Source organism: Bufo bufo, chromosome 4, assembly GCF_905171765.1.
Source record: "Bufo bufo chromosome 4, aBufBuf1.1, whole genome shotgun sequence".
Taxonomy (NCBI): domain Eukaryota; kingdom Metazoa; phylum Chordata; class Amphibia; order Anura; family Bufonidae; genus Bufo; species Bufo bufo.
Window position 1 is genome coordinate 502,837,435 of NC_053392.1, and position 23,496 is coordinate 502,860,930.

At 43.5% G+C, this 23,496-nt stretch overlaps 1 protein-coding gene across 1 annotated transcript in view; it reads left to right on the forward strand.

Moving 5' to 3' along the window:
- The window catches only part of MRPS5 (mitochondrial ribosomal protein S5), a 97,900-nt gene that overhangs the window by 54,890 nt on the left and 19,514 nt on the right, over window positions 1-23,496 (forward strand). The window contains exons 4-5 of the mRNA XM_040429630.1: window positions 1,786-2,019; window positions 6,464-6,498. Coding sequence (XP_040285564.1) covers window positions 1,786-2,019; window positions 6,464-6,498 — 269 coding nt within the window. The remainder of the gene's footprint in view (window positions 1-1,785; window positions 2,020-6,463; window positions 6,499-23,496) is intronic.

Here is a 23,496-nt window from a genome sequence, read left to right on the forward strand (position 1 = left end):
TTAAATTACTCTTGTAGTGTTTTGTCTCTGTCAGCAAATTTTCACTATTATAAGTTTACTGTATGTTCAAACCTATAAGTTCAGTTTCACACAAGTCTATTCAGTCCGGAAAACACGTTCTGTGTGACACGTGTATTTCTGTACTGAAACAGCTCCTCTGTCCCGAACTTACAGCATCATAATGATTTATGCTGGTGTTGGTTCCTGCCTGACTGGGGGTCTGCAGTACTGTACACATTGCATTATATGACTACAGTTCAGAGGCAGGAATTCACAGCAACATAAATCATTATGATGCTATGAGTTGGCAGAGGAGCGGTGTTCAGTCCAGGAAAAACGTCTGTCACACAGTTTCCCTGACTGAATATGCTAGTCTGAAACATACCAACGAATCTTACTTCACTTCTCTTATTTCCTCACCAGCCAATAAGCCAAAATAAGTCTTAGACACTTTTTAATCTCTCCTTAGTGCATGCACCCATCACTGACCCTTGTGCTGGTCTTCAGCACAAGGGTCAGTGATGGGTGCATGCACTAAGGAGAGATTAAAAAGTGTCTAAGACTTATTTTGGCTTATTGGCTGGTGAGGAAATAAGAGAAGTGAAGTAAGATTCGTTGCCACTTTTTTTAGAGATAAAATTGATAACCTCCAGGAGGAAATAATCTTCCAGTCCCTAACCAGCTTTCATCTTCCTAACCTGTGTCTTTCTTCTGGCATCTTTCTCTCCCCTTTTAAACTTGCTGTTATAACTCCGCTACTAACAAATAATTGACGTCTTGACCTGTCCTACACTGCCAACTACTGACCTGTCTCAAATCTCCCCTTCCCTTCATCTCTAAAATTTTTAAACACTTTGTCTATTCTATCCTAATAAGCTACCTCTGTGCTTACCCTCTTCTCAACCCTTTACAATCTGGTTTCCAAAACTGTAGACTCTAAAGAAGCTACCCTAAAATGTCTAAAGATCTCCTGACAGCTAAAAGTAATGGCAACTACTTTCTACTGATTCTTCTGGATCTATGCAGCGTTTGACCTTATAGACACAAACTCCTCCTTAGTATGAACCATTCTATTTGGCATTAAGGACAGTTCTCTCTTTGCTGATGTCACCCAACTATATACTTCTTTCCATGACATAACGTCAGCAGTACTAGAAAACACCAATGGTTATCTGGCAGCTGCCTCTAACATCATGTCCTCTCTTTTTTTCTGAAACTGAATCTCCCAAAAACTGAACTAACCTACCTAAATCTAATAACTCAATTTAATTCTGGTACCACCATAAATCCTGAACATTATGACTGCTGCCTTTGGGTTATGCTTGACTCTGATCTCAAGAATCTGCCTCATTTTTACTACTAATCTGTTTCCCCCCTCACTAAACTGTTCAGTCTTTCCTAAATGCAATATCCAGGCTCCTGTTTTTGTCCACCCGCAGCAACGATGCCTCTAGCCTTCTCCAGTTACTTTACTGGTTGCCTGTGCACCACTGAATACAATTCAAACTTCTCACTCTTAGCCACAAACCCTCCACAGTGCTGCCAATCCCTACATCCTCCCTCATTTCTGTCATTTGAATTGTGGATTAGTTTGTAACTCTGACGTCTAATGTGGCTTGTGCATTAACACTCTGAATTGTAAAGTGCTGCTGAATATGTTGGTGCTATATAAATAAACATTATTATTATTATTATTATTATTATTGTTTTTTTGTTTTTGTTTTTTTAATCTTTTTGATCAAAATCTATACTGGTTCTAAGGCTTTTTGTTATCTTTGTTTTAAGGAAAATTTGGGCATCTTTGGCCAGGATTAAATGTCGCTATATTAGCAAACGGAAAGACACAGGCCATATCAAAGAGGGATCAGCAACAGTTGGAAGCAATGCAAGCCAGGATCATTCAGGAGCGGGACGAATTTGAAAGAAAACGGAAGACAAGAGTGAAAAGAGAAAGAGGGTGGACTGGCCAAAGCTGGGGAGGAATCAGTATTGGGCATCCTGACCAGGGTCCTAATGGAGGTAAGAATGCCAGCATGAGAGAGATATTTACCTGTGAAATTGCCAATGGTGGACATTCATCTTTAGGCATAATTTATTATTTTAAATGATTTTTTATAGGAGTCTGCTAAGGCAGTGTTCCTCAACTCCAGTCCTCAAGGACCACCTGCCAGTCATTTTTTCAGGGTTTCCTTAGAATTGAGCAGGAAATATAATTAGCGTCAAAGCATCAGGACTGACCACAGGTATTCATTCTGTGGGATATTTTCAAATTATGACCAGCAAGTAGGCCCTGAGGAATGGAGTTAAGGAACACTGTGGTTTTTTTCATGTTCTGATAGACCAGAAAAATTGCATGTTTATGATGAAACATTCTTTAGGCTTCAATGCCATGTGTCGTGGGGGTCACCGATGGTAAAAGCTTTCTCTAACCACTTAGATTTCACAGTACCAATGGAGATACAGCATAGAATGGATTTTCAGCTAACTGGAACAAAAGTGTCCATGCCTACTAAGTGGTCATGTGTTGAGACCAATTTCCTTGGAGGTCATTTTTTTATACAGTAGGTCAGATGCAGATTGTGATAGGTCACACATAAGGTTTTAGGAAAACCATAGTTGTCTGGAACAGGTCTTCTGCAGTGTGCATATTCGCCTGAACGAGCACTGTCCTGTCCTATTCAATTCAGTAAATCTGCCCATTTATGCAAAGATAAATAAGTCCCCTTCCCTTATGCTGTCAAATAACTGAGCAGATTTGATATTCAGGAGTCCACAGAAGCTGGATGACTATCCCCTAGGAGCAGTAGTAGTGATCATCTCCAGGTTCTACCTTTTAATTAGATCAAGAAGAACACCCTTTCTAGTTTCATATTTCCTCATTGAGCAGTAATGCTCTTTTTAGTGTAAATCAGTCGAACAGGAATGGTCATTACAAGGACTCTTTGCACACCATGCTCTCATCTCTTGGAGGGGCTTGTACAGTTTTGACAATGCATTGATCTTATGGCGGGATCTTTTCTAAACCTCAAATTACCATATTTTTGCTTTATAAGATGCACTTTGTCCCCCAAAGTTTTTTTTCTTATTTTCCTCCTCTTAAACCAGGAGTGCGTCTTATCATCAGGTGCGTCTTATCAAGTGTAAAATACGATAAACTACTTACTGTCTATTACATGAATACCATAGACGATTAATGAAGAGGTTGTCCCCCGAAAAATTGTCAGCATTTTTCAAACCAGCACCTGGATCTGAATACTTAAGTGATTTCATGTAATCGTGAGCTATTCAGTACAATGTACCTGTATAATGCCACCTGCTGTTTGTTCTTTTCCTTATTCTTTTGTCCACCTCGCTGAGGTGGTCATGCGTGCTCAGTTTTAAATCTTTTATGGAAACAATTAGGGGTGCACCGAAATGAAAATTCTGGTCCGAAACCGAAAATTCAGGATGCCCTTGACCGAAAACCGAAACCGAAACTGCCTTTTTGCCCAAATACTTTTAAAATACTTTTTTTTTAATGATTGGCGCTTTTATGGAGAGGGGGATCTGTGGGTGGCGCTGTTATGGAGAGAGGGATCTGTGGGTGGCGCTGTTATAGAGAGGGGTATCTGTGGGTGGCGCTGTTATGGAGAGGGGGATCTGTGGGTGGCGCTGTTATGGAGAGAGGGATCTGTGGGTGGCGCTGTTATGGAGAGGGGGATCTGTGGGTGGCGCTGTTATGGAGAGGGGGATCTGTGGGTGGCGCTGTTATAGAGAGGGGTATCTGTGGGTGGCGCTGTTATGGAGAGGGGGATCTGTGGGTGGCGCTGTTATGGAGAGAGGGATCTGTGGGTGGCGCTGTTATGGAGAGGGGGATCTGTGGGTGGCGCTGTTATGGAGAGGGGGATCTGTGGGTGGCGCTTTTATGGAGAGGGGGATCTGTGGGTGGCGCTGTTATGGAGAGGGGGATCTGTGGGTGGCTCTGTTATGGAGAGGGGGATCTGTGAGTGGCGCTGTTATGGAGAGGGGGATCTGTGGGTGGCTCTGTTATGGAGAGGGGGATCTGTGGGTGGCGCTGTTATGGAGGGGGGGGATATGTGCACTGTTATGGGCATAACAGTGCACAGATCCCTTTCCCCATAACAGTGCACAGATCCCCCCTCCCCATAGCAGTGCACAGATCCCCCCTCCCCATAGCAGTGCCATAGACCGATCCCCCTACCCATAACAGCCCCGGCCCTGCTGCTCACAGCATCACTCACTGCATCTTTATTTTACCTTACAATCGTGACGCTCCAGTAAGAACTCTGCAGGCAGAGCGGAGGGCGGCGTAACGTCACTTACTCACGTGACGCACCTGCTCCGCCCACTTTATGAATGAAGGAGGCGGAGCAGGCGCGTCACGTGAGTAAGTGACGTTACGCGGCCCTCCGCTCTGCCTGCAGAGTTCTTACTGGAGCGTCACGATTGTAAGGTAAAATAAAGATGCAGTAAACCGCCCGCCCGCAGATGGTGGGTGACAAATCCTACACCCCGTATTTTCGGCCGATATGTAACAATATTGGCCGAAATGGATTAGGTACATTTTCGGCCGATATTTTCGGCTGCCGGAATTTCGGTGCACCCCTAGAAACAATCCATATCTTCTGTCAAAAACTGTGGCAGTTACAGGGAAAGAGCTACAGCAGAAAGGACACTCCTCCTAAGAAATTATACACCTCCTGAGCTGCCTGTCACATCCGTGACAGGTGGTAGAAGATCTGAAAGACTGTCTGCACGTCGGTGATCTGACAGCTTCTTTTGGTTTTACTTTGTCTATGTGTTGCTGGGATGTCCACACCTCCTTTTCAGGTGTAGATCATGTGACCATTACTACTCCCTTCTTAGTCTGGCTTTACCCATCACTCCTTGCGGTTGATAGCTCATTCTGGTTGTGGATCGTTTGGTGTCTGGATCTCGGCTGAGTTCCTGCTTTCCATTTACCCAGAGTTAAAGGGTTTCTGTCACCAGATTTAACCCTATTAAGCTAGCTGACATTAGCGATGTGCTAATGTCAGCTAAACCTAACTAGCCTATTCCTACTTTTATCTATGCCCCCGTTACACCGGAAATCTAACTTTTATAATATGCTAATTGGTACCAGACCTGAGGCAGAGTCTCTTGTTCATTCAGCTTGGAAGGACCAGGTCATCTGTGGCCCAATCACTATCTTCAGGGCCTTCCGGGGTGAGCCAGGCTTGGGTTCCTGCGGATGAACAGCCTACCATCGGGGTCTGTTCATTCTGTTAGCAGTCAGGGCTCGGGTTGGGATTTATTAGGTGGTGACTTTTCCCCTTTCCCTAGTTTGCAGGCCTGGTACCTTCTACCTCCCTTTTGTGTTTGGTGTGCAGTTTCCCTCCCACACCACGCAGTAACACTGCCATTCTGAAAAGAATCTAGCAGAAATGAATAAGGAGATCTCTGGATCTATGTGAGGTACAGGGCTGGTTTTAGCTTTGTTAGAAAGAGATTTTACATCAGTCGTGGCATAGCTTCTTGAATACTGCTAGATGTATATTGGGGTATTTCAGTATGTAAATGTATCCTCAGATGAAATAAGATATTGCTATCACATATTGTATCCGTTAATTACCAGGCAGATAGTGATGATTCTTGTGATGAAGGAATAATCATCTGGAAAAGACCTTCCACCGGTCACCCAGATCACTCTGTACTTGCTATTCACCTGTCTACAATAATAGCGAAACAATCTGTCAAGTTCTTTTCCCTTGGATCTTCTTGCCTTTGTGTTACGATGTACTGTCCTTTATGTAAAAGGTCGAAACGGCAAAACACTACAGTTCTGTGATATTTGAGTTGTGCCCGTGTCTTGATTTCACTTTAGGGCAAAAGGTAATATCTCCATGGACAAAGCTACGGTGGGTGGGGTCAATAAATTCTCATTTTATATTTTCCAGATTTATTGGAGCATTCTAGGATGGCTGCACAGTGGTTAGGTAGAGAGATGGGTGAATAAATGATTGGGCTGGTGGAGGAATAGCTTGCTGAAAACCATGGTAGATGGATGGATAGGTAGGGGGATGGGAGGATGACTTGGCTCCTTTTTTTTTAATTTATTTTTTATTTATTTTTTATTATTTATTTTTTTGCATGTCTATTGGTAAAGCTCTAGGTGTATCCATAGGCTCCCCCATGCACCCAGTGTATGTCTTAGAGTGTCCTTTTGGCATATGCTAGAGCTGTACGTGTTTTTACATTTTTTATTTTTTTGATACATAGAATATGTAGTCTGCTTTAGGCCCCATTCACAAAAATGTAAGGTATCCATGCCCGTATTGTGGACCCGTTCTGCACACATCTGCAGGCTGTATGTGGCAGAAAACCATCCACTTTCTAATAAAATGTCCTAAGTTTAGTCTTCTTCTGACGTTACTTTATAAATATGCAAAATATATCTTTTTTTTTATTTTATTTTTCTCATTAGAAACATATGAAGATTTTGACTGCAGAGTGATTGAGGTAAGCTTTATTCCTTTGCAAGTATGCTCCTAATGTGATAGCAAATTAAACATAGCAGCGACATTTGGTTCAATTCGTTTCATATATCAAGTTTATGGCGGTAGAATTGTGCCGTATGAGAAGCCTGAAACATTGCGCAGCAAGATGGAGCATTCTCTATGTTAATGGGTGACTTATCAGCTGAGCTCCACAGATCATACCCAGCCCAGGCAGCCTCTTGTGACTTTGCAAAGGGCACAAAGAACCTGGAAAAAAGTTCTGCAGTGGTCTTCTACCTAATAATGCTGTTTGTGTTGAACAGACCGTGGCAGCTCTTTTAATGCTAGGATTTTCCGGTAATTTTATTTTACTGGCTGTGTCAGAGATGCAAAGTTAGTGACTCTGCATGAAATATGAAAAGTTAGCGTCCGGCACCATCTATCCAGGTGGTGTAGACCTATTATTGTCTCTTGCAGCTCTGGGGAAGGGGGTACTGGTTCTCATTGAAAGAGACCCAGTGGTGTATGGTGGCAAGCAATGCTCCGTGGGGAAAAATCTGCTAATTAGGTCTTCTCCGGAAGCAAGGAAACCACCTCAAACCAGCCAACGAGAGACTGCTCCATCTGTAGCCAGCAGTGTCGGGGGGACTTTTGCTCCTTGTCCGTTCAGAGCAGCCCTGCCAATAAGTAAGTCTCCATATGCTGCTGGATTTCTTAAAGGGGTTATCCAGGAATTAATAATGATGACCTATCCTCCGCTGGTCAACTGTTTGAGGGTGCCGCCACACTCGCTGGAGCTCTGGTGAGCACAGCCAGCTCCCAGAAGCTTTACAAGTACATTGGTATTTCAGCAGAGCCCCATAGACTTGAATGAGGCTAAGCTGCAACTAGGCCATGTGACTGATGTACAGTGACCTTACATGGCCTAGGAAGAGGCCAGCGCGCCGTAAGCTAACGGCTGGTCCGAGGTGTTGGAGGATAGGTCATCAATATAAATTCCCAGATAATCCCTTTAAGTGAGAAGTAGTACCTCCTCCATAGCTTTGTCCAAAGTATCTTAACAAGCCACATCGTATTCTGCTGTATACTGATCAGGGGGCAAGAACCCCTAAACAGCTGTTTACAGATGGTTGTCCCTGACTTTCGGAGGAGTCTCTGGTTTGGGTAGTATGAGGTAGTTTCTTCCTTCAGGAAGAAAGCAGATTTTTGCATATATTTTTGTAAATGAAAGGCATGGAAAAATGGGAATGTTGCCTATAGAAAGCAATTAAGAGTTTGTTTCCTGAGTTCTGGCTGCTGTGGGCACCATGGACCTTCTTCCTTGTGGGACAGTTTTGATAAGTCCGCATTGGGGAGGTACACCGAATTGTTTACCCACACCTCCTATTGTAGAGCGGTGATATCCATGTGGCTCTCTAGCTGTTTCAAAGCTACAACCTCCATCGAGGCCCCCTCAGGCTCAACTTTAGCAGAAGGCAAATTTTTTGGTCTTAATGTATATTTGTCTTAAAGGGGTATTCTGGGTATGACACGTTATCCCCTATCCTGTGAATAACAATCAGATCAGTGGAACCCCCAGCAATCAGGAGAACAGAGGCACCGTACCCTGTAGAGCCCCCTTTGAAATGGATGGAGCAGCTGGTCGGAAAAGTGCAGCTCTGCCCCATTCATTTCTATGGGAGCACCGGAAATGGCTGAGTACATAATTCGAGTAGACACTTATCATCTATTCTCTGGATGGCTGATGATTATGGGACTACCCCTTTAACTATATGTCTATGTTAAAGGGGTTCTTCCGAGGTTAAATGAATCAACTTCATTATGGCGTGGATCAGACTTCCAGAACCCTTGAAGATCAGCTGTTTTGCAAAACTTCAAAGCTCCATTGACTGTGCATTGGCCGGCGCTGGTTATTGTAGCGCTGATCCCGTTGGCACTCTGACCACTACACAGTGGACTTAGGTGCTAGTTTTCAGGACCCAGAGCTCCTGAAAACAGCTGACCGGCTATTCAGAACCCCTTTATGGAGCTCTGCATAAAGAAATCTCTGACCTTTTAAAAGGGTAATTTCTCAGCATAGAATTTTGTACCTAAAAACGACTTGGTGATGAACGGCGGGAATTCACTTTAAAAGAGGACCTGTCACCGCTCCTGACATGCCTGTTTTAATAGCTTCATACATTCCGCATGTAATAACAATTCTGGAGCATCTATTTTTCTGGTTCTATGTTGTGCCATTTCTCTATTATTTCTACTAGAAGTTATGGATTAATTGCTAGACCACAGATACTGCTATAAACCACACAGTGCCTAAGGACAGCCACAATGATAAACCGCTTGTACCTATCAAAACGGGCCAACCTGTTACTTGTGCACTTGGCAGCTGAAGGCATCTGTGTTGGTCCCATGTTCATATGTGCCCGCATTGCTGAGAAAAATTATGTTTTATTATATTCAAATGAGCCTCTAGGAGCAACGGGGGCCTTGCCATTAGAGAGAGCAGAGCCTCTAGGTGTAACAGCAAGGCCCCCGTCGCTCCTGGAGGCTCATTTGCATATATTAAAACATAATTTTTTTTCAGCAATGTTGGTCACATATGAACATGGGACCAACATAGATGCCTTCAGCTGCCAAGTGCACAAGTAACAGGTTGGCCCGTTTTGATAGGTACAAGCGGTTTATCATTGTGGCTGTCCTTGGGCACTGTGTGGTTGATTGCAGACGCCTTCAGCTGCCAAGCGCACGTCTAACAGGTCAGCCAGTGTCATAGGTTCAAATCTGCTGACAGATTGCCCTTGAAAGGGTTTGTCCGGGACTGCATCATTTCTAACAGATGCTGACAGTCTACCTCCCTCTACTGAAAGGATCATACTTGCCTTCTTCCTGCACTGGCTTCTGTGTCTCCATCTTGCGGTCTGGGGTTTGTTTTCTTCCAACCTGGCATGGGAATGGTCACCTGATCCTTCAGCGTAACGCTTCACTACTGAAGCTAGCGGTTGGCTGAGGAGGATCAGGTGACCATGCCAGGTGAGAAAAAAAAAAAAACCTGGACCGGAAGATAGAGACGCGGAGGACCAGAGCAGCAGAGAGCAAGTAAGTCTCATCCTTTCAGTAGGGAAGGTAGGCTGTTAGAAACGGTGTCCCCGGACAACACCTTTAAGGCCAAAATTGTCTGTCCGTAAAGGGTTAAAATAAGATTAGAGGAAAAAGGACATTTCAGACTACAATTTCCACCTATGTACGGCGGGAAGAAGCTTTAGTCTGTGGGCTCATCAATTATATTAATAGATGCAGTCGTGCAATTTCTGCCCAAGTTATATGTCAGGTCTGAATTTTCCCAATTTGAATTTAATGAGATTTTCTGGTTTAATATGAATTAAGTACAATCACTATATAATGTAAAGTCTGGCAAATTTCTTAGATATATTTTTAACCCCTTGTCCACTTCCCTTACTTGTTTTTACTGGAGCTTTAAGATTACCGATGGCAACTTCAAGATATAACTATACATGAAAGGGGTCTAGCCTAACTATAGTATCAACCCATCAAGGATGCCAATAACCCCATAAAGTAAGAACCACTCGCTATAAAAATATATTATATTAAATATGTTTATTATATGTAATACTTTTATAAATAATATATTTTTATATATATCGAGTGTTTATTACTTTATGGGGTTATTGGCGTTTATTGGAGCTTTACTCTGATTTGTACAAACTGTACAGCGCTGTGCCTAGTAAATAATGAAGGGGACGCGGCAATCTGGCGAGTGCTTTAGCCCCTTCGGTCAGCTAATTGGTGGGGGGGTTCCAGAGTCTGACCACCAGCGACCTCATACTGATGGCCTATCCACCCGTGTTTGGGCCCTAAGCCGGTTTTGGTGACTCATCCTATGAATAACCCATCAATGTCAGGAAGAACCCATTGTGTGTGGTTTAAAGGGTTAATGCCTCCCCATTTTCAAGGTGTCTGCTATCGGAGGGATGTTTTCTAATGTTTCTTTTCTCTTCCCTCCTGTAGCAATACAAAGGGAAAATGTTTTCTTAGCGAGATAATCATTTTTGGCGTTTATTTGTATTATTTTGTCAAAGTGAAGGCCGCTGATATATTCAGCGTGAGAAAACTCCAGGGGAATATCTCAATGTTAAGTGCTTCTTCCGTCTTCAAAAAAAATAATAAATTTTTTCATCTTCTTGAAGTGACGATGATGTGTTATACTGCGCTTTTATTCCTGCATTTTAATATGGTCAAAAACTGCTGATTTTCAATACTTTTGTGTGAAAAAGAACAAAAGTATTGAAGTAGGATGATCCCTCGGCTGCCCCTCACACAGAATGAGCCCCACTTAAAAGACCCCAGAACAAAGTGATGTTCTCTACATGCCCCCCTCACACAGTATGATGTACCCTTAAATGCTTCCCTCACAAAATGATGCCCCTTAAATGTCTCCCACACAGTATGATGTACCCTTAAATAGACTTCACACAGTATGATGCCCTGTTAAGTGGCCCCCACACAGTGCTGCCCCGTTAAGTTCTCCCCACATAGTATGATGCCCCTTTAAGTAGCCCCACACACAGTGAGGCCCCCCCTCATAGATTATGCCCTTTTAGATGGCCCCAACAATGATGCCCGAAAAATAATTATGCACCCTTTGATGGTCCTCCTCACAGAGCTATGCCCAGCTCCCCACCCAGTTGCGCTACCTAGATGGCCCTCACACACAGTTATGCCCCCTTTAGTGGACCCCCACAGAATTATACACCTTTAGACGGCTTCCCAAAAAGTTATGCTCCCACAGTGCTGCCCTCTCCAGTGCCTCCAAACATAGTGATGCCCCTTTAGGTGGCCCCCCAAACACAATGATGCCTCATAAATTGTGACCCCTTAGATGGCACCCAAAAAAAAGTTATGCCCCTTTTAGTGCCCCATCACAGTTATGTACCTTAGGTGGCCCCCCCACCCAGTTATGTCTGGTTAGATATCCCCCTACACACACACACACAGAGTGCCCCCCCCCCACAGAGTTATGTCCCTTTTAGTGGCCCCCTCAGTCACTGCTCCCCCCCCTCCATCTGTCACCCCACTGGTGACTGCTCCCCCCCTCCTCCTGTCACCCCACTAGTAACCCTGCTCCCCCCTCCTCCTGTCACCCCACTAGTAACCCTGCTCCCCCCCTCCTCCTGTCACCCCACTAGTAACCCTGCTCCCCCCCCTCCTCCTGTCACCCCACTAGTGACCCTGCTCCCCCCCGCCTCCTGTCACCCCACTAGTAACCTTGCTCCCCCTCACTAGTGACCCTGCTCCCCCCTCCTCCTGTCACCCCACTGGTGACCCTGCTCCTCCCCACTAGTGACCCTGCTCCCCCCCTCCTTCTGTCACCCCACTGGTGACTCTGCTCCCCCCTCCTCCCCACTAGTGACCCTGCTCCCCCCTCCTCCTGTCACCCCACTAGTGACCCTGCTCCTCCCCACTAGTGACCCTGCTCCTCCCCACTGGTGACCATGCTCCTCCCCACTAGTGACCATGCTCCTCCCCACTGGTGACCCTGCTCCCCCTCCTCCTGTCACCCCACTAGTGACCCTGCTCCTCCCCACTAGTGACCCTGCTCCTCCCCACTGGTGACCCTGCTCCCCCCTCCTTCTGTCACCCCACTGGTGACCCTGCTCCCCCCTCCTCCTGTCACCCCACAGGGAAGAAGCTGAACAGACTCTGCCGACTATGATGGGATCCGTTCAATTTCCGTTCGGGGTCCTGTCTTTTTACTAGACAAAAAAGTGCTGCATATGAGGCTTTTTTGTCTGCAACAGAGGCTCCAGTGCAGATGAGGGCGACTGCAGGCCTATGTATTATGTATTTTAATTACTGTAACTTTCGTACTCCTCCTTGGGTAAAAGTACTCCTCAAAAATGGTCAGAGGAGTATTTTTACTCTTCTGGAAAAAACGTAGTGCGACCTCTGCTGTCGGCTAACCCACCAGTTGTAGTGGTACGACCAGCCTGTCGTCTAATGTATCCTGCTTGTCGTTTCTGTACAGTTTCCCCAGTAAAGATGCTTTTACTGGGGCACGCTGTATGATGTACAGCACTTTGGAGGATGTACATGAATAAAAGTCAGTGATTTTATTGTGCTGTTGTGTGTTGGGTACATGGACTGTGTTTGTTGGGAAGATGTAATTCCAGAGCCTGCATTTTTTACTGGGCATTTCTGGAAATGATATTCTTTAGAAGGGTTGTTCCACAAAAAATATTCTACATTTTTTTCAAACCAGCACCTGGATCTGAATATTTTTATAATTGGATGTAATTGAAATTTAGTATAGTAAGTTATTCAGTTAAATCTTTCTGTATAGCTCCACCTGCTGTTTACAGGGAGTGCAGAATTATTAGGCAAGTTGTATTTTTGAGGATTAATTTTATTATTGAACAACAACCATGTTCTCAATGAACCCAAAAAACTCATTAATATCAAAGCTGAATATTTTTGGAAGTAGTTTTTAGTTTTTTAGTTTTAGCTATTTTAGGGGGATATTTGTGTGTGCAGGTGACTATTACTGTGCATAATTATTAGGCAACTTAACAAAAAACAAATATATACCCATTTCAATTATTTCTTTTTACCAGTGAAACCAATATAACATCTCAAAATTCACAAATATACATTTCTGACATTCAAAAACAAAACAAAAACAAATCAGTGACCAATATAGCCCCCTTTCTTTGCAAGGACACTCAAAAGCCTGCCATCCATGGATTCTATCAGTGTTTTGATCTGTTCATCATCAACATTGCGTGCAGCAGCAACCACAGCCTCCCAGACACTGTTAAGAGAGTTGTACTGTTTTCCCTCCTTGTAAATCTCACATTTGATGATGGACCACAGGTTCTCAATGGGGTTCAGATCAGGTGAACAAGGAGGCCATGTCATTAGATTTTCTTCTTTTATACCCTTTCTTGCCAGCCACGCTGTGGAGTACTTGGACGCGTGTGATGGAGCATTGTCCTGCATGAAAATCATGTTTTTCTTGAAGGATGCAGACTTCTTCCTGTACCACTGCTTGAAGAAGGTGTCTTCCAGAAACTGGCAGTAGGACTGGGAGTTGAGCTTGACTCCATCCTCAACCCGAAAAGGCCCCACAAGCTCATCTTTGATGATACCAGCCCAAACCAGTACTCCACCTCCACCTTGCTGGCGTCTGAGTCGGACTGGAGCTCTCTGCCCTTTACCAATCCAGCCACGGGCCCATCCATCTGGCCCATCAAGACTCACTCTCATTTCATCAGTCCATAAAACCTTAGAAAAATCAGTCTTGAGATATTTCTTGGCCCAGTCTTGACGTTTCAGCTTGTGTGTCTTGTTCAGTGGTGGTCGTCTTTCAGCCTTTCTTACCTTGGCCATGTCTCTGAGTATTGCACACCTTGTGCTTTTGGGCACTCCAGTGATGTTGCAGCTCTGAAATATGGCCAAACTGGTGGCAAGTGGCATCTTGGCAGCTGCACGCTTGACTTTTCTCAGTTCATGGGCAGTTATTTTGCGCCTTGGTTTTTCCACACGCTTCTTGCGACCCTGTTGACTATTTTGAATGAAACGCTTGATTGTTCGATGATCACGCTTCAGAAGCTTTGCAATTTTAAGAGTGCTGCATCCCTCTGCAAGATATCTCACTATTTTTGACTTTTCTGAGCCTGTCAAGTCCTTCTTTTGACCCATTTTGCCAAAGGAAAGGAAGTTGCCTAATAATTATGCACACCTAATATAGGGTGTTGATGTCATTAGACCACACCCCTTCTCATTACAGAGATGCACATCACCTAATATGCTTAATTGGTAGTAGGCTTTCGAGCCTATACAGCTTGGAGTAAGACAACATGCATAAAGAGGATGATGTGGTCAAAATACTCATTTGCCTAATAATTCTGCACGCAGTGTATAGTTTTCCCTGTTTCTCTGTCCACCTTACTGAGGTGGACGCACATGCTCAGTTCTGTCTTTTAGCTACCACCACAGCTGTTACCTACTGTTAGAAGCTGTGAAAGTTACGGGGAGGGAGCTGCAGGAGCAAGGACATGCCCTGAGCTGCAGGAGAAAGGACACGCCCCTTGAGCTGCCAACTGCCAGAAATCTAGCAGAGCAATTGTAGCAATGAATGGTGAGAGCTCTGGATCCATGTGAGGTACAGGGCTGGTTCTAGCTGGGATAACCCCTTTTAAATAGATTTTCCAGGAGTTCTGAATTGATGGCCTTTCCTCAGGATAGGTCGTCGGTATATAATCCGTGGGGCAGAACGCTGTGTCCTCTTTCTAGGCCAGTGACATCACGTTCATTGGTCATGTGGCCTTTGTGCAGCTCAATCCCATTCAAGTAACTGGGCCTAGACTGCAATACCAAGCACAGCCACTATACAACTTATGGCGCTGTGCTCGGTATGCTGTGAGAAGGCGGCAACAATCACTAGAGCGTCGCTTCCTTTTCAATAGTCAGCAGTGGTGCCAGGAGTCGGACCCCCCGATTTAAATATTAATGACCTATCTTGAGGATAGGCTATCAATATTGAACTCCCAGAAAATCCCTTTAATTGTGTAGTAAGATTCATGTTTGTTTCTACTATTGTCTGTCTCATTGTATTATATATAATACTTTTCCTATTTTCCTCACTTATTTTCTACTTTTGTAATATCTTTATATTTTTCCGTCCCGAAGATAGATTTTACATGCAGTATATATGTGTGTCCTTCCTTACCTTCCTTTCATTTTGGCTTGAAATCTCCTAAGATGAGGGCTGTGAGATGGCAAGTTTTGAAAATAAATTACTTTTGTGGCTAACTGGCTATGACTGGTGCTGTGAAGCGTTGTTCTTTTTTTTTTTTTTTTTTTTTTTTTTTTTCCCCCCCCTAATCTGGTCCTGTTGCACCACTCATTTCTCAAACACATCTATGTTCTATATTCACCGATCAGCCAGAACATGGAAACCACTGACAGGTGAAATGAATGGCGTTGCTTATCTCCTCACAATGCCACCTGTCTAGAAGTGGATCTATTAGACAGCGGATGAAGAGTCAGATGAAATTTGATGTGCTTGAAACTGATTTGTTGGAAGTGGGGAAAAAAAAACGCCAAGCGTCAGTTTATGAGCGAAGTGACAAATGACGTTTTGTTTTAGCTAGATGACTGGTTCGGAGCATCTCCACCGCAGCAGGTCTTGCGGAGTGTTCCCAGTATGAGGTTGTTGGCACCTACCACAATGAAGGACAACTGGCAAGGTCATGGGTGCCCAAGTCTGTGCCTTGACTGGTAGGAGCTGCTTTGGTGGCATGACCAGGATCTATACAATATTAAGGCTCATGCACATGAGCGTACTTGCTCCGTGCCCGCACCCGGCCGTGTGCACTCCGCTTGCAGATGTGAAGCTATTGACTTGAATGGGTCCGCGTTCCGCATCATACGGCCAAAGACAGAACACGTTCTATCTATCTATTGAAGTGCTTTTCTAGTACTTCTGATCCGTGCCTCCGCATCGCAAAAAGATGGGGCTTCACCTATCCTCGGTCGTATTTGGCGGATGTGGACTCATTCCGGTCAATAGCCCTCATGTGCATCACAGTATCCATATTGCAATCCACCAAATACAGATGACGTCCGTGTTGCGTCCGTTTTTTTGCTGACCCATTGACTTTATTGGGTCCATAGTCTGCATTTTGTGGCCAAGAATAGGACATGGTCTACATATCTTTTTGCTGAACGGACACACTGATGTGTACTGCACATAGATGTCAGCCAATGTATTACAATACAGGTTGTATTGCAATGACTTGCAGAAGGCATCAGACCACAGAAGTTGAAGTGGGACAAATATAAATAGTAAAAAAAAAAAAAAAAAGTGTTTTTCATAATAAAAAAAAAAAGTTTCAAGTAAAATAAAAAAAAAAACCCTTTCCCAAAATAAAACACATCAAATTGTAAAAAAAGAAAAACAGGCATATTGGGTATTGCTGCGTCCGTAACGACCGGCCATATAAAAATATCACATCATCCACCCCCTCACCTGAACGCTGTGTAAAAAATTAAATTAAAACTGTGTTAAAAGAACAATTTTTTTTTGTCACCTTACATCACAAAAAGTGCACCAACACGAAGTGCTATCAGCATCTTTTGTGGCCCCATTGAAGTGAATAGGTCTGCATTCAAGCCGCAAAAACTGCGGCTCGGATGCGGACCAAAACAAAACAACGGTCGTGTGCATGAGGCCTAACATAGAGCAACCAAAAATCATACGTACCCTAAAATAGTACCAACAAAACTGCCACCTTATCCTGCAGTTTCCAAAATGCGGTCACTTTTTTGGAGTTTCTACTCTAGGGGTGCATCAGGGGGTCTTCAAATGTGACATGGCAACTTAAAATTATCCCAGTGAAATCTGCCTTCCAAAAACCACATGGCGCTCCTTTCCTTCTGCGCCCTGCCGTGTGCCCGTACAGCAGTTTACGACCACATATGGGGTGTTTCTGTAAACTACACAATCAGCGTAATATAAATATAGAGTTTTTGTTTGGCTGTTAACCCCTTGCTTTGTTACTGGAAAGAAATGGATTAAAATGAAAAATCTGCCAAAAAAGTGAAATTCTGAAATTTCATCTACATTTTTCTTTAGTTCTTGTGGAACACCTAAAGGGTTAACAAAGTTTGTAAAATCAGTTTTGAATACCTTGAGGGGTGTATTTTCTAAAATGGAGCCATTTATGGGTGGTTTCTATTATGTGTAAGCGCCACAAAGTGACTTCAGACCAGTACTGGTCCTTTAAAAATTGGGTTTTGGAAATCTTCTTAAAAATTTTAGGATTTGCTTCTAAACTTCTAAGCCTTCTAACGTCCCAAAAAAAGAAAATATAATTTATAAAATAATCCAAACATGAAGTAGACATATGGGAAATGTAAAGTAATAACTTTTTTAGGAGATGTCACTATCTGTTTTAAAAGCAGAGAAATCGAAATTGTGAAAATTGCGAATTTTTTAAACTTTTTGGTAAATTTGGTATTTTTTTTTTTCTAAATAAAAATGAAATATTTACCACTGTCATGAAGTACAGTATGTGATGAGAAAACTATCTCAGAATGGCTTGGATAGGTAAAAGCGTTTTAAAGTTATCACCATATAAAGTGACACATGTCAGATTTGCAAAGAAATGGCCTGGTCCTTACCGTGAAAAATGGCAGGGTCCTGAAGGAGTTAAATTTGAATTTATTTTATTTTACACTTTAAAGGGAGTCTGTCACCTCCATATGGCCATATACAGTGCTTACATGGATCTGTAGCACACCTATACAGGATTGTAACAGTAGCTTTGTCTTTGTCGTTAGACTTGCACCAGCAGGAAAAATGAAGTTTAATTTATATGCAAATGAGCACTCGCAAGTGCCCAGGGGCGGTGTTCAGTGTGTAGGTGCCCAGGCTGCTCTGCCTTCTTTTCACTTTACTCCTCCCCAGTCTCTTCCTTTGCCCGCCCTCCAATTCTCTTGCCTCATCGATGGGTCCGGACTTGGAGGGCGGGCAAAGGAAGAGGCTGGGGAGGAGTAAAGTGAAAAGAAGGCAGAGCAGCCTGGGCACCTACACACTGAACGCTGCCCCTGGGCACTTGCGAGTGCTCATTTGCATATGAATTAAACTTCGTTTTTCCTGCTGGTGCAAGTCTAAAGAAAAGAACAAAGGTACCATTACATTCATGTATAGGTGTGCTACAGAGCCATGTAAGCACTGTATATGGCCATATGGAGGTGACAGACTCCCTTTAATATTAATGTCAGATGCCACGATCGGCGATAAATGCGGGATCTGAGGGGTACAATGAAAGGGAGCATCGCCGTTCCCTGTCATTGCACCCACTACTTACAAAGAAATTCTCTTCATGACAAAGCAAAATTTTAAGTAAAATTCGGCAAAGCAGCCGAATTGAATTTTACAATACTTCGCGCTGCATACAACCATCAGTGAGTGACGGTGTGAAGACAGATCCCAGACCGTAACATTACATTAGTCACGAAGTGCAGATCGGGAATACAATCTCTTTGTCAGGTTTTCCGCCACAGGTACCTGTATTATACCTCTTTATTGTACAGTGAACATGTGGAGGAGATGTTCTTGCTGTAGTTCTTTCTTTGATCTGTAATCCTTTACCATATAGTGTTTGATGGAGACATTAAGGAAAGGCGTGGGGAGTGCTCCTTGAAACACAGCAGTGCATATCGGACAAAGGTTAAACGGCACACTATTGTTGAAGAAATATAGGAATATTAGTCACCATATTGTATTATTTTTATTTCTTCCCTGTAGGAAATATCTTTTATAAGTTTCTGTAAATCTTGTTTCCCTCATGCAGCTTTTTGAGATTTGTAATTATACATTTATTGGTAGGTACAGACTCTTTGTAACATACCACCCACACGGACAAAGTTTGCCTGGGTGTACGTTTTAGTTTTTGCAGTTAATGGCAGCTGATTTTCGGGGATTCTGCTGTGAGTAAATGTAGATGCTATCACAGACCTCTATTGACTACAGATGTAGTAGAGTTAACACTAATGCTTTATGAGACGTGTTATCTAAACTTAATGCGTTAAGCAAACACCTTAAATCGCTTTTTAATGGCTTTTGTTTCAAGATAACGCGATGAGTTGAGAAATTTGAGTTAAGAGTTTGTGTATTAACCCTGCTACATCTGTATAATGAGAATCCACCAAGATGCTGAATATGTTGCAGGGTATATCATAAAAGTGCTAGGTTTGTTTGAGAAAAGTCCTGAAAATGTATCCATAGGAAAAAAAAAAACACTATTCACCTGCTGACAGTCCCAATGTTCCAGCACCGCATTTTCTCTTCCGGCAATTTTAGGTATTCTCATGGAGCACAAGGGATGAGGTGATTATCTGCATCGCGGGAGGCTCGTCCCCGTCCCCGCCTGCCATTGGCTGCTCCCCCCGACACCGGATGTTTTCATCCGCGCACGGGGAGAAGCGGTGGTGTGGGGACCAGGAGCGGCGCGGGCAGCCAGGTAAGTATATTCATTGTGAGGGGGCATTTTTATATTCTTGGATAACCCCTTTAATTTTACTGTTAGGCCAATAACAGCTTTGGTGAGTACTGCAGCCTCCTGCTATATTTCCAAGCACAGTGCCATGCTGTGCTTGGTATTGCAGTCCAGCCCATTCACTTGAATGGAGCTAAGCTACGCCCAGACCATGTGATCAATGTATGGTGATGTCACTGGCCTAGGAAGAGGCCTAGGCGCTCACAGATCCTCTTATAACAGCTGATTAAGGGGGGTGCTGGGATTCAGAACCCTGGCGATCTGATATTGATATTAAATTCACGGAACACCCGTTTAAGGACTGGTGATATATCCATTTCTCTATTTTTGTAAAAGATTAAAGGGGTTGTCTCATCATGGACAATGGGGGCATATCGCTAGGATATGCCCCCATTGTCTTATAGGTGCGGGTCCCACGGCTATATAGAGAACGGAGCCCCGCAAGGTGGTGGCTAAAGGATTCCGGTCCAACCACCACCAAGCCGGCTCCCCATAGAAGTGAATAGGAGCGTACCGCGCATGCGCAGCCCCTGCTCCCATTCATTTCTATCGGGCTGACGAAAATCGCCGACCCCATAGAAAATAATTAATAGTGGCTGTATATGTGCAGTGCACCCCACTTCACTTGCGGGGCTCGGTTCTCGATATAAGTGCGGGTCCCAGCGGTGGGACCCGCACCTATAAGACAATGGAGGCATATCCTAGCGATATGCCCCCATTGTCCATGATGAGACAACCCCTTTACCTGCAGCCCTTCCAGGACCTTTCCCATAGTGATTCCACAATTGAGTAGCTCATTGTCTCTGAAGTATGGCAACAAGAAGTGAATTACACTTTAACTGGAGGTCCAGGCCAGGGCACTGTGGGGCCATCAGGATAACTAAATATGACAAACAGTCCCTGCTTCTGAACTAAGGCTTTTTTACACAACCTGGTTGACAGACAATTATCGGGAATAAACCATTCATTCCCAATAATTGCTTAGTCATTGAGCAGCGGAGAGAGCTGCATTTACATGAATCAATCAGCTCCATTATATTGTACCATACATGTACGGTGGATGTTGGGTCCTTAAAGATGGGGTCTGTTCAGGAGCTGAGCGGGTGACATTGCTGTATAAAACAGCAGGCACCCTGCAGCTGACACCTAGTGGCAGGGCCTGTGATCGCAGGCATTTCAGATCACAGACTTGTAACCCCTCAGATGCTGCAGGGAATTGCAACCACAACTGAGTGGTTATTTACAGGGAGCTGGGTGCTCTTTGTGACCGATTCACTATTTATTTTATTTTATTTTTTGTCACTTCACTTCCCAAAAAATGTAATACAAAGTAATCAAAAAGTAATACAAACCCATGAAAAAATCACATAAGTTAGTTTTTTTTTTTTGTATGAAAGCACAAGAAAAATTATAAAACGTTGGTATTGCTATAATTGTATTAACCTGCAGAATACTGCTAATGTCATTTTCACTGCATAGTGAACACTTTAAAAGCTGAACCCATAAAACAATTACTTTATTTTCATAATTTCACCCCCATTTAAAAAAGAAAAATCCAGCTTTGCACTGCATCGTATGCAATATTAAATTGTGCTATTAAATGACTACTGAAAAATAAAAAAGTTATGGCTTCTGGAAAGCAAGGAGTGAAAAAATACAGAAAATGTCTGTGTTTTAGGAAGGGGTCAAAGTGTAACTGTTTTTGGGGGGGGGGGGTTAATATATTTTATTAAGGAAAGATGTTACTTTCTACTAGAAAACAGGATGTAAAGAGTCTTCCTAGGAAAGCTCTGACTGACCGTTACTAAGGATAGTCTGTCTTTAGTCTACAGTTCTACTGAGCGCTGAAGACATCTTTGTGTAACATACAGGCTACCAGCCGCCTCTGGTCGCTACCCCAGTCCTTGACTATCACTGCCCATCCCCCTGCCTTTCTGAATTGTTACACACAGATATCTTGAGTACTATCTAGAATTGAAAACTGATTCTCCTTAGTAATGCTCAGCCAGAGGTTTATAAGAAGACTCTTTAAACTGAAATGACAATTATACTTTAAAGGGAACCTGTCACCGGGATTTTGTGTATAGAGCTGAGGACATGGGTTGCTAGATGGCCGCTAGCACATCCGCAATACCCAGTCCCCATAGCTCTGTGTGCTTTTATTGTGTAAAAAAACGATTTGATACATATGCAAATTAACCTGAGATGTGTCCCTGAGATGAGTCCAGCATGAAGGAGCCCAGCACCGCCCCGCATCATCCAAATCTCCTCCTTGCTCCCCGACGTCAGAAAGCTAGAGCGCTGTAATCTCGCGATGCGCGAGCTAGCGCATGCGCAGTTCCTTCCCCGAGGCTGATGCCAGCACAGGGAAGGAACACTATGAGGACACTGCGCATGCGCTAGCTCGCGCATCGCGAGATTACGGCTCTCTAGCTTTCTGAAGTCGGGGAGCAATACATTTTGTTCCCTCTTCATAGATACTTCAGAGAATATCTGATGTGTCTTATAGAACATTAATTTTCACCGACCAAGTTTGTGGTCCAGAGCAATGACCAATAGATCACATTTAACGAGAAGTCTTCAACTATTTCCTAGGAGAGCATGTCAGCAGTTTTTTAATTATTTGGTTTCTCATTATCCTGCATGTTTTTAAGTAAGAATAAGAGATTACAAAGGCATAGTGGCAACAAAAATAGAATACGGCGATATGACAAGCCTAGTAAGTACACACCAGGCTTAGAAAGTCTTAGTGAACTGAACCTCTAAATAAAACAAGTTGTATGTAAATACAATATTATGGGCACAAATGTGTTCATCTCATATACACGTATTAGGTATTATTTGTGTAGTAACGTGCCAACCCACTGAGGCAAATTTTACGGAAGGCTTCATTTTGGCATCATAGCTATAGGAATTCTCATCCATTCAGCCACAGTAACTTTAGTGAGGTTGAGCACTGGTGTCAAGGCTCATAGTCAACTCCTAAGGTTATTGATGAAGTTCAGCTTAGGGCTCTTTCCAGGTCCAGCTCAACCTCCTCAAAATAGTTAAAATCCTGTAGATGCAGACACAGACCATCTAAGGGTGGAATCTTTAAAGTGTGCATGATCAACCCTATTAAACCAAGCATAGAAAAACTCTGGGGCACATTTATAAAGACCAGCCTTTTAGACGCCGGTCTTAATAAAGGCCCATAGCTGGTGGAGGATATGCCGAAGTTATGAAGAGGCACAGGCCTCTCCATAATTTCAGCGCATAAAGGGCCAGTTCTAATTGTAAGACAGCTTCCAAGCTGTCTTACATTTAGACCGTTTTCTACACCTAAAACGGGCACAGAAAATAATGAATGGGATGGGCCTGCCAGCCCTTCCCCACCCACGCCACACCCACAATTTTAGACCTGGCATAAGTTGCAGATAGCGGCGCGACGAACTGTCCCAATGCCATCTGTGCCTGAAATACGCCTAATATAGGCATATTTCAGTAATAGATGACCCCCTCTATTCTCAATATAGTATGGTTATAGCTTTTCATTATGGGTTAAATAAGGGTTAAAAAAAATATGGGAAAAAAATCTAGAATTTTCTGCTGGGATCTGATCCTGGGACATCTACATGCAAGGCTGACTACTTACCTCCAGGCTACAACCTTATCATATTGCGAATAGTGGTTTTCTATACTTGGAAAGCTAATACACAATACTGGTGTCTCTAAAATCATATATTGTGCCTCTGAATAAACCAGTAATACGTATTCGCTTTCTAAGCATAGAAAACCTATTCTCAAAATGGTGCTATAGTAAGTAGTGTATAAGATATATACATGCTAGGACACAGCTCTGCCCTCAGCATGCTGATGTCTAGTTCTTTCAGTCAAAGCAAGGCAGGAGTGTGCAAAGCACAGATGTATTACAAAAGCAGTGCTCCAAGGATTCAGCCTCG